The 13,180-nt window shown below is 48.8% G+C and overlaps 1 protein-coding gene across 1 annotated transcript in view; it reads left to right on the top strand.

Moving 5' to 3' along the window:
* Positions 1-3,744: 3,744 nt before the first annotated feature.
* Pxdc1 (PX domain containing 1) overlaps positions 3,745-13,180 on the top strand; it is a 29,097-nt gene continuing 19,661 nt past the window's right edge. The window contains exon 1 of the mRNA XM_046453393.2: positions 3,745-4,531. Within this exon, the coding sequence (XP_046309349.1) occupies positions 4,276-4,531 (256 nt within the window). The 5' untranslated portion in view covers positions 3,745-4,275. The remainder of the gene's footprint in view (positions 4,532-13,180) is intronic.

Genomic DNA, 13,180 nt, shown 5'->3' with positions numbered 1-13,180 from the left:
CACCTCCCAGCTCTAGACTTTGGGCAGAGTACTCAGTCTTATTTTCAGACTCTAGCAGCACTGAGCTGCTATTGTGTTAGATGCCAAAGGAATGGGTCACAGAGGGTGAACTGGGGAAATGACTGTCAATTTTGTGTCATCTTTCTCTTAACATTGAAAGCTGGGGAGAAAGGATAGAGTGAAAAAAACAAACAAAAACCCCAAACACCTAAACCAAGAAAAAACAACCCCAAAGGAAAAATCAACAAAACATTCACACATCCCTTCCAAAGTGAAGGCCTTGAATTTCATGAAGACTTTTATTCTCATTATTTACTCTTATTAATTGGACTGAGTGTCTTGTTTCCAAGGCTCTTACCTACAACTAGGGCCCTTCCTTGGATACACCTTTGTAATTTTAAACCGGGCTTGGATCTGGGACAAGGTGACCCAGAGAGCTCCTATTTGTTTTCCATTTCACCTTCTATTCTGTAGCCCCAGACACTGGACTAACTAATCAGCTTGATTTATAACCTGAAACCACTCCTGCTCCTCTGGATGGCTTCCTGACATTTATATAACACAGGTCCTCAAAGGTGTTTACAGCACGCTTTCTGCCATATGCTTTTTTATTGTCCTTAGCAACAATTGAGGACTTTTTTATATTTTGGTTTTAAATTCCCAACTTAATTGGAGATAGCACTCAAAAAGTTCCAGATTTCAGAGAATTCATATTTTCAGATTAGGGATGATCAACCTGGTGAAGCTTATGAAAATATTCTAAAATTAAAAAACAAAACAAAAAACTCTTTGAGATCTGAGACATTTCTAGTTTCAAGCATTTGAAAGAAGGGATAGTCAACTTGTATTTATTTCAGGGATTCTTTCCTCATTTTCTTCATCACCCTTAGAAAATATTTAAAACACAGAAAAATATTAAGAAGAGAATATTAATAGCACTTATTCCCACCATCTGGAGTCAAGCACTACTGACTGGCCTCCCAGAGGCCCCATTCCCCTATTAAAAATTACACAAGTAATAGATGCATTTATTTAATTAAAAATGTACATAAGAGCATTATAGAAAAAGCAAAAATTCTCTTGACACCCTCCCATCTGGACTTGTTCACCACCTCTAAAGGAACTTTACTGATTTGGTAGGTCCCTTTCTAAATTTATTGTTGTTTTGTTATGTGTAGCTATATTACCATATTATACCCATCACCTATTTCCACTGACATTCTGTAACTGAGATTGGTCCAGGCTTTTTTAACTGATTCATTTTTGTGGATTCGTAGTAGACCATTATGCTGTAATTTATTCATGTGGCAGTAATTTATTCTTCTCCCTTTCAATGAACATTTAAATCACTTACAATTTCTCACTTTAGTAAACTGTGCAACAATGAATGTCCCTGTGTGTTTCTCTCAGTACATATGTGGAAATGTTTCTCCAGGATTGAATCCTAGAAAAGGGAATTGTTGGGACACAAGTTATACACATTTGTTTTTGTTATTGTTTTAACAAATATCGCAAACCTGTTTTCCAAAGAACCTCTTCCAACTGATGCACCAATATTAGTCTATAAAGGTCCTTGTCTCTCCACACCCTTGCAAAAGCTCTTGTTCTGGTTGAACTTGTACAAGCAATTTTTTTTTTTACAGGTTGGAAGTATGACTCTCAAATGGTTCTGCAAATATGTGTCCAAAAATATTCTACTTGTTAATTAATGAGAATTTGTAACACGATAAGGCTGATTCAAAGACCACTTGAGGGCCTAGGTTTATATGATCTTTTAAAAATAAAAGTTAAAATAAGCTTACTAGGCTAGATTAAAAAAAACATTTAATGTCCTAAAGGGCAATAAATGATAACCTTTAAGGTAAACTTCATTTTTTCTGGACAAAAATTATTTGTATCGGCTGTGGGCATAAATTTACAAATTTACATGACTTCACAGTCCTAGCATATTGTTAATAATAAATAGCAAAATAAAAGAAAGGTATATGGTCCAAAGAAATTAAGTAATCTTTGGGCTTTTAAACAATAATTCAACATGACATTGAATGCATGACTATCCTTTTCATCTTATTTCCAGAATTTGGATAATTTCTCTTATTTAAGTAAAATGCACCAATTAGATGGCATCTCATTGTGTTTCAATCTGAGCAACTTTTCAGCATTTGCTATTTTTACTAAGCCATCTAGTTTTCTCAAGTTCCAGGTTTCTTTAAACAAACACGTGTCACTAATATGAAAACACTTTTTTTTTTTTTTAGTGAACAGGAATGCCTGGCACAAACTGAAGGGATTAGGCCTCTTAAGGCAACAGGGGAACGAAGACCTGATTGTCCCTAGCAAAGACCATTCACACAGCAAGGCTTCATAAAAGCACCATAAACCTGGAGGTCCCAGAGATGCTGATGGGGGAGGGGAGAGCAGCGAGGGAATCAGGTGTGTGTCCAGGAGGATGGAGGGACAGGAGGGCCTCCTCCAGGCTTTGAAGCTGCCAGCTCCCTGAGTGCTTCTGTCTTCAGGCCTCTCCCTCTGGCCAGTTACCCTTCAGTAAACACTGATTGCCCTGGTTGGGGGTGGGGGTAGTTTGGGGAGTAGTTCCAGATTGTGGAAAACATCTTCTCCAGTTTGCAGGGCAAAGCGGGAGGCTGACCAACAGGGAGAGGGGTAAAGACAAACCCTGATAAAGAACTTTGAAGATATATATTCACAAGTCCCTGGGGGCAGTCTGGAAAAGACTGGGCGGGGGGGTGGGGGTGGGGGGATAGGGTGGTGGAAAACAGACATCTGGGTCCGGACTGGACACAGAGACAAGCCACCTGTCTTCAGCCTCTGACGTTTCTAACGCTGTATTTGGGCTCATTTGGGTGCTGTAGGTTTTCTAGAACCACGTAAAAGGCTGTAGGGCTTCTCTTGGTCTCCCACCCAGACCTTAGCAATGTGTCGTCACCGAGTCACTAACGAACCCAACTTCCAGTTCTTAAACTATTGTTAGACATTACCTTCCAATTAGAACAGCCTAAGAAATACGCAAATGCCTACTTAGTGTGGGCAAATTTCCCAGTTCCATCTCCGAAATCCCTCAGCTCTCAAAAGGGTTGGGATCACTCCCAGATGCCCTTTCCGAGGGGACCCCTTTTCCCACTACTGTTTTGTCCCACGTCCCTTTTTGGAGAGCTGCCCCTCAGCTAGCTGGCTGAGCTCCTAGGGGCCCTCCACCCACGCTTCTGGTCTGACTGTCCCGCCGCGTCCGGGCAATGGCCAGGCTTAGGCACGACCGGAATGCGCGGGAGGAAGCGGGGCGGAGACGTCAGGCACCCGAGGGGACACGGGGCGTCCAGCCCCGGTCAAGGCCACCGGGCCCGGGTGGATGGGATGCGGGCGGCGAAGAGATCAAGGCAAAGCCAACCGTGCGGACTCCTGGCGTTCGGCCCGGCCCTCGCCCCCCACGGGGACATGCGCTGGCCTGCCTCGGGACGCCGGCCGGCGAGCCCGGCGACGTGCTGGTTCCATCCCCTCGCGGAGCGGGTGGGGCCCGCAGCTCCTAGAACGGAGAAATCCTGAAGATCGAAAAACGGAAAAAGAAAAAAGTCTTCTCCACCAAGCGCCCCCGTGAGCGCAGGGCCGGCCCCGCCCTCCCCTTCCAGCTTCTCGTCCAGTCACCGACCGGCGGCGGGGGGCCGCGGAGGGAGGAAGCGGCGGCGCGGCCCGGAGGCGGGGACGAGAGCTCGGGTCCCCGCGGCCGCAGTGGCGCGGGCTCCGCGGAGGCAGCGCGGGGCGTGGGGCGCGGTGGGCCAGGCCACCCCCTCCGCGCGCGGCCCGTTGCGGCCTTTCAGAGGGAGGGAGGAGGGAGGCGGCCGCGACCAGGACTCGACGTCGACAACCGCACCGCCCGCGATGGGAAGTGTCTTATAAAGCCGCCGCCGGGCGGGACAGACCGACTTTTGTCGCGGCGGCGCCCGGATCGCGGGCAGCACCCGAAGGCTCCCGGAGTGCGCGCAGAGACCGGGCAGACGCGGGAAGACTCCTGCAGCTCCGGCAGCCCCAGGACGGACCTCAGACCCCAGTACGACCTCGGCTGGGGACCGACCCAGGTCGACTCCAGTCTCGCACAGACGCGGGTCCTGGACGGATCCCGGCCCTTGACGCACTCGAGACCAGACGCACCCGGCCGGACCCCAGCTCCGAACAGACCCCCGGCGCGGGCGCGCCTCCTGCCGGCGGGCGGGCAGGCAGGGGCCGAGGGCGCCCCCGGCGGCAAGGGCATGCCAGGCCCGCGGTATGGCCTCGGCGGTGTTTGAGGGCACGTCGCTTGTGAACATGTTCGTGCGAGGCTGCTGGGTGAACGGCATTCGCAGGCTCATCGTCAGCCGGCGCGGCGACGAGGAGGAGTTCTTCGAGATCCGCACGGAGTGGTCGGACCGCAGCGTGCTCTACTTGCACCGCAGCTTTGCCGACCTAGGCCGCCTGTGGCAGCGCCTCCGAGACGCCTTCCCCGAGGACCGGCCCGAGCTGGCGCGCGGGCCGCTGCGGCAAGGTGTGGAGCTGCAGAGCACCGGGCAGGGGTTGGGCAGGGAGGACCGGGAGATGGGGAGGGGGCACGTCGTGGAAAGGCAATGCAAGAAGTAAGCAGGGAAGAATAACTTAAACCGATTATGCGCCTTTCCGCTCTGTTGCCGGCGTGACAGGGGACGCTTAGACTTGGAGCTTCTAAAAGAAGGACGCCAGAGCAGACCTAGCGCCAGCCCTGGAGCCAGGAGGCACTCACTCCTGAGGGAGAAATGAGATGAGATGGGAAAGGGGCCGAGGCCGGCAGACGGGTCCCCTGTCTCCAAGGACAAGTCACTTCTGAGGAAGTCACGGTCTGATCACTACTCAGCCCTAGCCCCCTAGGCTGGAGCGATGACCCCATACCTCCACCCTCAGAAGAGCCAGTCGGTGGCAGAAGGAGGGTTGGGGAAGTGTTTGGAAACAATTAAAGCGTGTCCGAATTGGGGATGGAGAGGGCTAGGACAGCTGCCTCTGAGTCGTTCCCTGGGGAGACCGCGCCTCCTTTTCCCTGGGAGTCAGCTGAGCTTGAGTGCGAGGTGCCACGCAGCAGCCCTTTCACCCCTCCCCAAGAGGGGGCCGCCCCGCCTGCGGCGGCATGGACAGCACAGGGTCCCCACCCCAGGGCTGAGTCCACATTCGGGTTTGATTAGCTGCGGCCGCCTCCTCCCTGGCCTTGTGACTAGTCCGGCTTGGCCAGGACTCTTGTTTTCAGAAACTGGTGGCTTCCCTTTTCCTACTGCCAGAAAGGGGGCTGGAAAAGGGAAGAAGCAAGAAAGAGAGGGGCTGAGTTGAAAAGGGAAGAATGTGGGGTGAGAAGGTTGGAGACATGAGGGCAGAGAAGACTAGAGTTGTGTGGTCACTTGATCGTCTTCCAAGCAAAGACCCCTGGCAGCTGAGGGGAAGTTACCTGAGCTGGGCAGCCAGCACAGGTCTCTTTGGCTGCCTGTCTGGCTGAGGTCTTGAGATAACCTCTATTTTCCCCTGGCAATAGGCCCCACCCCATGTGTGAATTATGTGGATAATTAGCTCAGTTCTCATGACAAGTCCTCTGGCAGACACATCACTTGGAAAGGCTCCCAAAGTCAGCCCTGGGTGAGAAAACCTGCCTCTCCACTTCTCTTGCTTCCCAGATTCTCACATGTGTAACTGTTTTTGAATTGGAGTATTATTTCAAGTATGGAAACAGATTTCTTTGAATTTGCTATTTATTATAACATTTGTAATTCAACAAATGAATGCCAATCGAGAAAAGGATGATGAAGGAACAGCGGTTTATTCAGTGGCTTTTTCTGGAACAAGGCAGGCCATAAACAAATGGGACTTCCTGAGTCTCACTCACTCTGGCCAGGTGTCTGAGCTCAGCTGTGACCCCAGGCAGACTGGTGGGAATCCAGCTCTTCCCGGTGTCTTTTGCAAAGATTAAAATGCATGATAAAGTGCCTGACAATAGTAAACCCTTGGTAAATACCAGTTGTTTTCATTACTGTCAGCATTAGCTATTTCTGGCTAGGGTGGCTGCTCCAGGTGGTGGGGAAAGGGGTGTGGCTTCATTGTGGAGGCCCAGATGAAAACACCTTCCCAGGAGCAGAAGGTAGGTGAGTGGGGACAATTTGCCTTGTCATGCACATGTCCCAGCACTGCATGGGGTCAGTTTGTGCTGGGGTCAGTTCCTGGAATGGAGTGTCTCTGCAGAGTGACTAAAGAAATATTTAGGAAGTGGTTGATTATCATGAAGAAAAATAAGAAGGTTTATGATAGCTGCCTTTACCTTTTAAAAGGAACAAAAGTCAGAAATAGGGATTGGAGCAAAGGTGATAGGACTGGCAGAGGGCGGTTAGGTTGAGGACCAGTTACCGGATGTAAAGGACTTCCTGACAACCTGCCATGTAACTGTTGGAACTGTTGCTGAGGCTGATGGTGACCTGTTTGGTGGGGGCCTCTGGTAAGGACCAGCCCACAGCTCCCTAGAGGGGTTGAAGAGAGGCCCAGATGAGGAGTAACCTTCAACCCTGTCTCCCTTCCAGTCCTTGGTCTCTGCTTGGAGGTAAGCTGGGTCTGCCCCAGTTCCACCAGAGTTTTGTTGTGCCACACCAGGGAAGTCCCTAAATTGTTTGCTAAGCAAGGTATATCATAGAAATAGAAAAGTAGATTCTTCCTTTTTCTCATGGAGATTTATTATTTGCATAGAAAGATTATCAGAATTTGCAAATTATAAACACCAAAAGGCAACCAGATGCGTGTATTGTATTGGCAAGGCCAGCTTCTCTCCCTATAATTTCTGTTAAGATTCTCCATTTGTTGAAATTTCTGGGCTGTGTTAAATTTGCAGTCTCCGGTTTCATGAAAAAGCTTGGAGAGGAAATCTGAGTTCTGAGCTTTGCTGGCAACAAGCTGGTAGCTCTCATCAGTGTTTGGCTGCACATTCTCAGACGGTATGGAAGCTTTGGTCCCCTGCTTTGCATTTTTGAATCTGTGTGCAATTAAAATGATGTGGAGCCCTTTTTCTTGGTCCCTCAAATATTGCAGTGGGGGGAGAGTGTGCATTTGGAGACAATTATACTTTTTGTCCTTTGCATACTCTGGAGTCATGCTTGGTAGCAATCCATGGGCCCTTGATGACACATCTGCAGGGATATTAACCCCTGTATGGGATGGAGATTCAATGCTCACCAGCTTCCCTTCCTGGTCATTTATTTGGGTAAAGTAGGGCAAGGCCTCTTCCTTGGAATCTGGGCCTCTCACCAGATCCTAACCCTGTTCTTGACTTGAGTCTAATACCCCTTCCTTTCTAGTCCCCCAGCCCTAGTTGAGGGAGGTAGATACTTATCTCTGGGTTCACAAGATAATTCCCTGCACTCTAGCCCAGTAAGGGCCAGGCCTTGAACTTAAATCTCCTCTATGCAGTACCTAACAGGGTTCAGGGTTTCCTCCCTGGAGCATGATCAAGGTCTCTTACCTTATTTCCATCTCTCACATTTACGAAAATTTGGGATTTAGAACATCAACATGCAATATTTACTCACTGAAAGAGTCTTTTTAACTATTTTGGTCCTTTAAAAATTGCACCTGTTTCAGGCCTGTCACCTTTGAGCTGGCCTGGTCACATTTGCTGCAGCAGATTCTATTTCTAAGTAGTTGGGTGATCTTCGATGCTTGGGGATTACAACATCAACGTTTTGATTTTACATTCATTCATTCAATCAAATATCTGCTGAGTGCCTACTGCGTGCCAGGCTCAGGTGCTTTGGACAATGAAATGAAAAGACCACCCTCCCCACCCCCGCCCTCATGATTTTTATATTCTGATTGGGAGAAATCCAATAATAAACAAGATAAAATATAAAATAAACTATGTTAAATAGTGATAAATGTTCAGAAAGAAAATAAATAAGCCAAGAAAGGGCTATGACTTTAGGGGAAGGGGAGGGGCTCAGCTTTTAGGATGGTCTGGGACTAATGACCTTTGAGTGACCTTTGAGTAGACACTTGAAGGAAAGAAGGGAGCAAGCCAGTGGATATCTAGGTAGGGCACCCAGGTAGAGTGAGAGCCAGTGCAGAGGCCCTGAGTCCCATGTGTGCCTGTTGGGTAGTGAGTCTCTACTGCATCTGCAGTAGAGAGCGTGGGTTAGGAGTGAGGAAGATTGCAGTCAGACTTGGGCTCCTATTCAGAGGTAGCCATCCTCCCTGGAGGGCTCTGAGCAGGTGACTGATTCGATCTCAGGTGAACTCTGATGACTGTGCTGAGAAGGACACTGAGCTGGACAAGAGGGAGACACTGAGACAGGTAAAGAGGTACCGAGCCTGGGGTCAGGCGCAGCAGAGCCAGTCTAGAAGGTGTTAAACAGGTTGGTCTGGAAGAGGGAGGCTCAGGAGACATTGAGGGATCACAGGTCGGGTGTGAGCAGCCTCAGGATGAGCCCAGAGTGTTGATTCTGGGACGTGGAACTGTCATGAGCTGGTGTGGGCAGGAGGTGGCTCAGGAGCTTGGCTTGGAATTAGCATTTAGCATGTTTTCCAAGTAAGTTCTGTAATGTTAGCCAGTGTGTGGTGCTCATGTATCCTCTCTGTTCCCCTCATTTCATGCTGACAGATCTCACGCTGCCCCAGGTGACACATGAGTTACCTTGCCAGTTGTAGAAGAGCCAGCCAGGGACTTACGTGGATGGTTCTGAGCTTGCTGCCAGGTCCTGCTCACTTCCCACCAGATCTTAAAGGAGAAACTCGCTTCTGCTTCTCTGTCAGAAGTCACTGTAAACCCGCTGGTAGCATCCGGTTGCCCTTGCACTACCACCTGCAACATGGGCACCCTACCCTTTAAAAATGTCTGGGCCAGATACTTCTCTGCTTTTTGTTTTTGCTTTTTCTTCTTTTTATTGTGGTGCTGGGGATTGAACCCAGGTGTGCTCTACCACTGAGCTATACCCCCAACCCTTTAAAAAAAAAACGTTTTAAGACACAGTTTCACTAAGCTGCCAGGACTGGCATCAAACCTGCGCTCCTCCTGTCTCAGCCTCCCAAATAACGGGGATTATAGGTATGCACCCCAGTGCTGGGTTGTGCCGTTTTGATGGATATTTTCCCAGGGTCCAAAGATGTTCCTGCCTTGTGAATAGTTAAAATAGGGGCAGAGTCGAAGTTCTGGTGAGCCCTGATTGTACCAAGCAGTTTATCCAGTGCCTGTTAAGTTTGGCACCTCTGTTGTTGCTTAGCATGCAGGCAAGTGACACTCAGGGGTGAGCCTTGGGAGGCTGCAGAGACTTGGGAGAACCTGAGCCCAGGGCACATTTTCTCTGAGAGGCATCAGTAACAGATGTCCACACCATGACCTCCTCCCCTAGGCAGTCGCAGCCTGGAGACAGTAGATAGGAAGGTACGTTGCTATCAGTTGTTGGCACAGAAAGACTTTTATTGCCATTTATTTATTTAGTGGGGCTGAGGATTGAACACAGGGTCTTATCGTGCTTTACCACTGAGCTATACCCCAGCCCCTTTTATTGGTGTTTTTGTTCACAGAAGGTATCCAGTAGCTGGTTTTGGTTGTTACCCCTAAGAATATTGTTCCTTTCTCACATAACAGGCCTGAGAAACCCCAGTGCCCTTGATGTGAACTCTCTTCCCTGATGATGTGGAGGGCAGGGAGGGAGTGTGAGGCCCAGGGCTCTGTACTCCCTTCTTTCCTTATAAGATACCATGTCATTGAAGCACATACCCACAGTGACCCTCCTCCACACAGACCCCTCCAGCCCCTGCCCTCTTCTTATCCCACCCGCCAAGCTGAGTGATGATGGTGGACAAAACATGGTTACTCTTTTGCTAACTCACACTTGCAGGTTTTCTCCCCATTCATTTTAAGAACAAAAGTCTTAATTATCCTTTGCTGACATGTCATTTAGAATCAAGTTGGAAAAACACAGCACCTGGACAGAGAGGAGAAGGGAGGAGGGGGAAGGCACTTTTACACACAGTGTCTCTTTGTCGCAGCAGCCACCTTTCCTGCCTCCTGTGTAAGCATATCCAGGCTCTGTGAGATTGAGTGACAAACCAGGGTTATAACCAGGTGATGGTGAAAGAAGTTAGTCTTGGGGGTTCCCCTGCCTGGGGACTCAGCCAAGTGATGGTCAGGTTCTGGTTGAAAGCACTGGCTTTGGACACAGATAGGTGGGTATTGGATACTGGCTCTGCCACCTGTTCCTTGCTGAGTGACTTCAGCAAGTTGCTCAGGGCTCCAGGGCTCCATGCCCTGTGGATACAAGAGTAATAATGGTATCTGCGTGGCATGTTTGTTGAGAGTCCTGCTAATCTGTAATAGCCACAAAGTGCCTAGCACCAACTGGACCCATGTGAGTTGCTGGCCTTGAACTCGGGCTGTTCCCTGGCACAGGCAATGTCCCTGATGACAGCCTCTTAGAGGGAGAGTGAGGGAGTGAAGTGTCCTGCAGGACTGACCCATCCCTGTGCCTGCCTGCTGTTCCCCACAAAACCCTCGGCAGCTGTGGCCACCCCCATCCTTCAAGGATATCCCTGCCTGGACTAAGGGGAGCACTCACAAAGGAGGGTCACCACCCTACCTTGTTGGGACCCTCATGGATTGACTCATGGCTTTGTTGGTTCAGAAACTAGAATTTGGTGCTTGCATGTGAGCTGGGCTTGAGTTACTGTGGAATCCTGAAGCCAATGTGTAGTTAACCCCAAGAAACAGAATTGCCAGATACATAGAGCTTTTGTGGCCAAAACTTACATAGGAAGCTGTGGTCCCCTTAGCCCTCTGGGAAAACCCTTAATGGGTTCTACCTCGCCCCCCCCCCCCACCTCTGCCATCTGCTCACCTGCAATCCTCTTCCTTCCAGGATTGGGGCATGCCCTGCTGTGTTGCTTAGCACCTGGAGTCCACCTCCTAGGTGACACTGTATGGTCAGTGTTGGCCTCCTGTCCACCTTCCTGGTGAGCAGGAACACGGGGGAGGCAGGGATCCTGCCTGTCTTGGTGGCTGTGTTGTGGAAGCTCCTGATGGCCTGATGGGTGAGCCCCACAGGTTGGTGTGTGAATGAACCAGTGCTTCCTTCCTATTTGGATGGGTCGGTGCTTTTCATGTCTTAAGACACACTGGCCAACTGAATGGCTTTTTAAAACACTTTAAGTCTAAAGTGTCCGGTGGTAGTTTTGCTTTTGATGGGGAGAATAATGAAGAGGCCCAGGGAGGAAGAATTAAGGGGAGAGCATAGTAAAAATCAGAAAATTCAAGTCAGATATGTTTTTTTCCACTTCATGAATTGACTTACTCAAAGAGGCCACTCCCCAGAGCAGGAAGCTGTCCTGGAGGGGAAGGAAGTACAACTTCCTCTTCTAGGGTTCTCCGGAAGTTTTACTTCATCTCCACCTCTTCTGTCTCTTCCCTCTGCATTCTCTGCCCAGCTTTTCATTCTTGGGAAGAATGTAGAGCAGAATCGATCCTCAACCCCTATAGATCATTCCCCAATACTGTGCAAGGGGAGCTGCAGTGGAGGGGTGAACCAGCCTGCCAGTGTCCCCCTGTGAGTGAGTGAGGGGGAGCAGTGTCCTGCCCTGGTCAACACCTGCCAGGTGCGCTGCTCTTGATCTGCAGTTACACACTGGGACACCGCTGGGGGAAGCAGGTGGGGCCCCATACTGAAAGGTGTGGCCATTTTCTGGGATAATAGAACTTCCTCTGGGATGCTTCAGTCATGCAAACTGGGAGCTCCCCATTCCTTACTCCCTGCGGTCTTGAGTATTAACTACCTGGTTAGAAAGTTGGGGGTTGGGGCTATAGCACTTGCCTAGCATGCTTGAGTCCCTCAGTTTGATCCCTAGTACCAGCACTACCCTCCCCTGCAAAAAAGGGAAAAAAGAAAAATATGTAGGAATACTAAAAGTTTTCCTAAAAAAATTAAAATATTGTGTTTCCAAACTTTGTATTACACTTTCAATAGTGTATATCCAGGGCTGGGGGTGTAGCTTAGTGGGAGAGTGGGAAGAGTGCTTGCCTAGCCTGTGTGAGACCCTGGGTTTGATCTCTAGAACTGGAAAAAAAAAAGATAGAGATATATATTCTTTTGGGGGGATTGATTAACCATGTGCTCTATCACTGAGCCACACACTCAGCCCCAAGAATACATATACATAGACATACATATACATGTATATGTGTTCTTGATGACAGTCATAGCACTTTACGGAGCAGTGTGCTCCTGTGCACAGTACATCGATGTGCATTTGTTAAATGGAAAAGAAATGATTTGAATGCAATTTGCTATTTGACTGTGTTTGAAAATTCCCTGGGTAGAAAGCTTCCCCCCGGGCTGTCCATTGTGTCTCAGTCATAAGCTGGCTGTCTTCTTATAAGAGAGGCCTTGCTTTGGGTCACGGACGTTCCTTAATGTGTGCTCTTCTCAGTTCACCCACGCAGCGTCGTGCCTTTATGTCCAAACTTCAGCCACACAAGCACTCAGGTTAGATTCCGACTGCCCAGGTCCTCCACAGAGGAAGCCTGTTAGAAGTGTGGAGCCCCCAAAATCTCAAAGAAGGCAGGGAACAGGAGCCTTGGACCCTGGTTTGAGATTAGGAAACTGCATTTATTTATGTTTGCTTTTGCTGACAGATCTGGGGTCAGTTTTGGTTTCAGGAATAAACCAGTTATTTGCATTTGCATATGATGGCTAATCCTAAGACTTGACACAAGCACACCTTGTGTTCTCAATTTCCAAGGCCCAAGTCATTTAGGAAGAAAGGGCACCTGGTGCTACTTCAGACTGATATTTAACCCCTAAATGTATGTGCAGTTGACTCACTGAAGTTTATATACAATAGTATTAATAATTTTTCAGTTTCAAATTCTTAACTGCTTGGATAAACCTGGGTAAAATTCTTCTGTCATAAATTGTGTGAAGCGAGATTTTTTACTTTCATCAGAAATTAGAAACATTTCTAGAAGCTGTGACACTTTCTGGGTCAACTTCTTTAAATATAGGTAGTGGACAGTTGTCCCTTCCTATGCTGAGAATCCCTGAATCAAACCCAGCAGCTTCCACAGAGTGCTTGCGCCCCCTGTTGGCCAGTCCTGGAACAACATCCTCCTCATCAAGGGGGTGTTGATTTCCTTTAATTTTCAACTGTGCAA

Source organism: Marmota monax, unplaced genomic scaffold (assembly GCF_021218885.2).
Source record: "Marmota monax isolate L192 unplaced genomic scaffold, Marmota_monax_Labrador192_F-V1.1 WCK01_AAM20220418_F8-fsc00029, whole genome shotgun sequence".
Classification (NCBI taxonomy): Eukaryota; Metazoa; Chordata; class Mammalia; order Rodentia; family Sciuridae; genus Marmota; species Marmota monax.
Note: the sequence above shows the minus strand (reverse complement) of the source record. Positions and strands in the feature narration are given on the sequence as shown.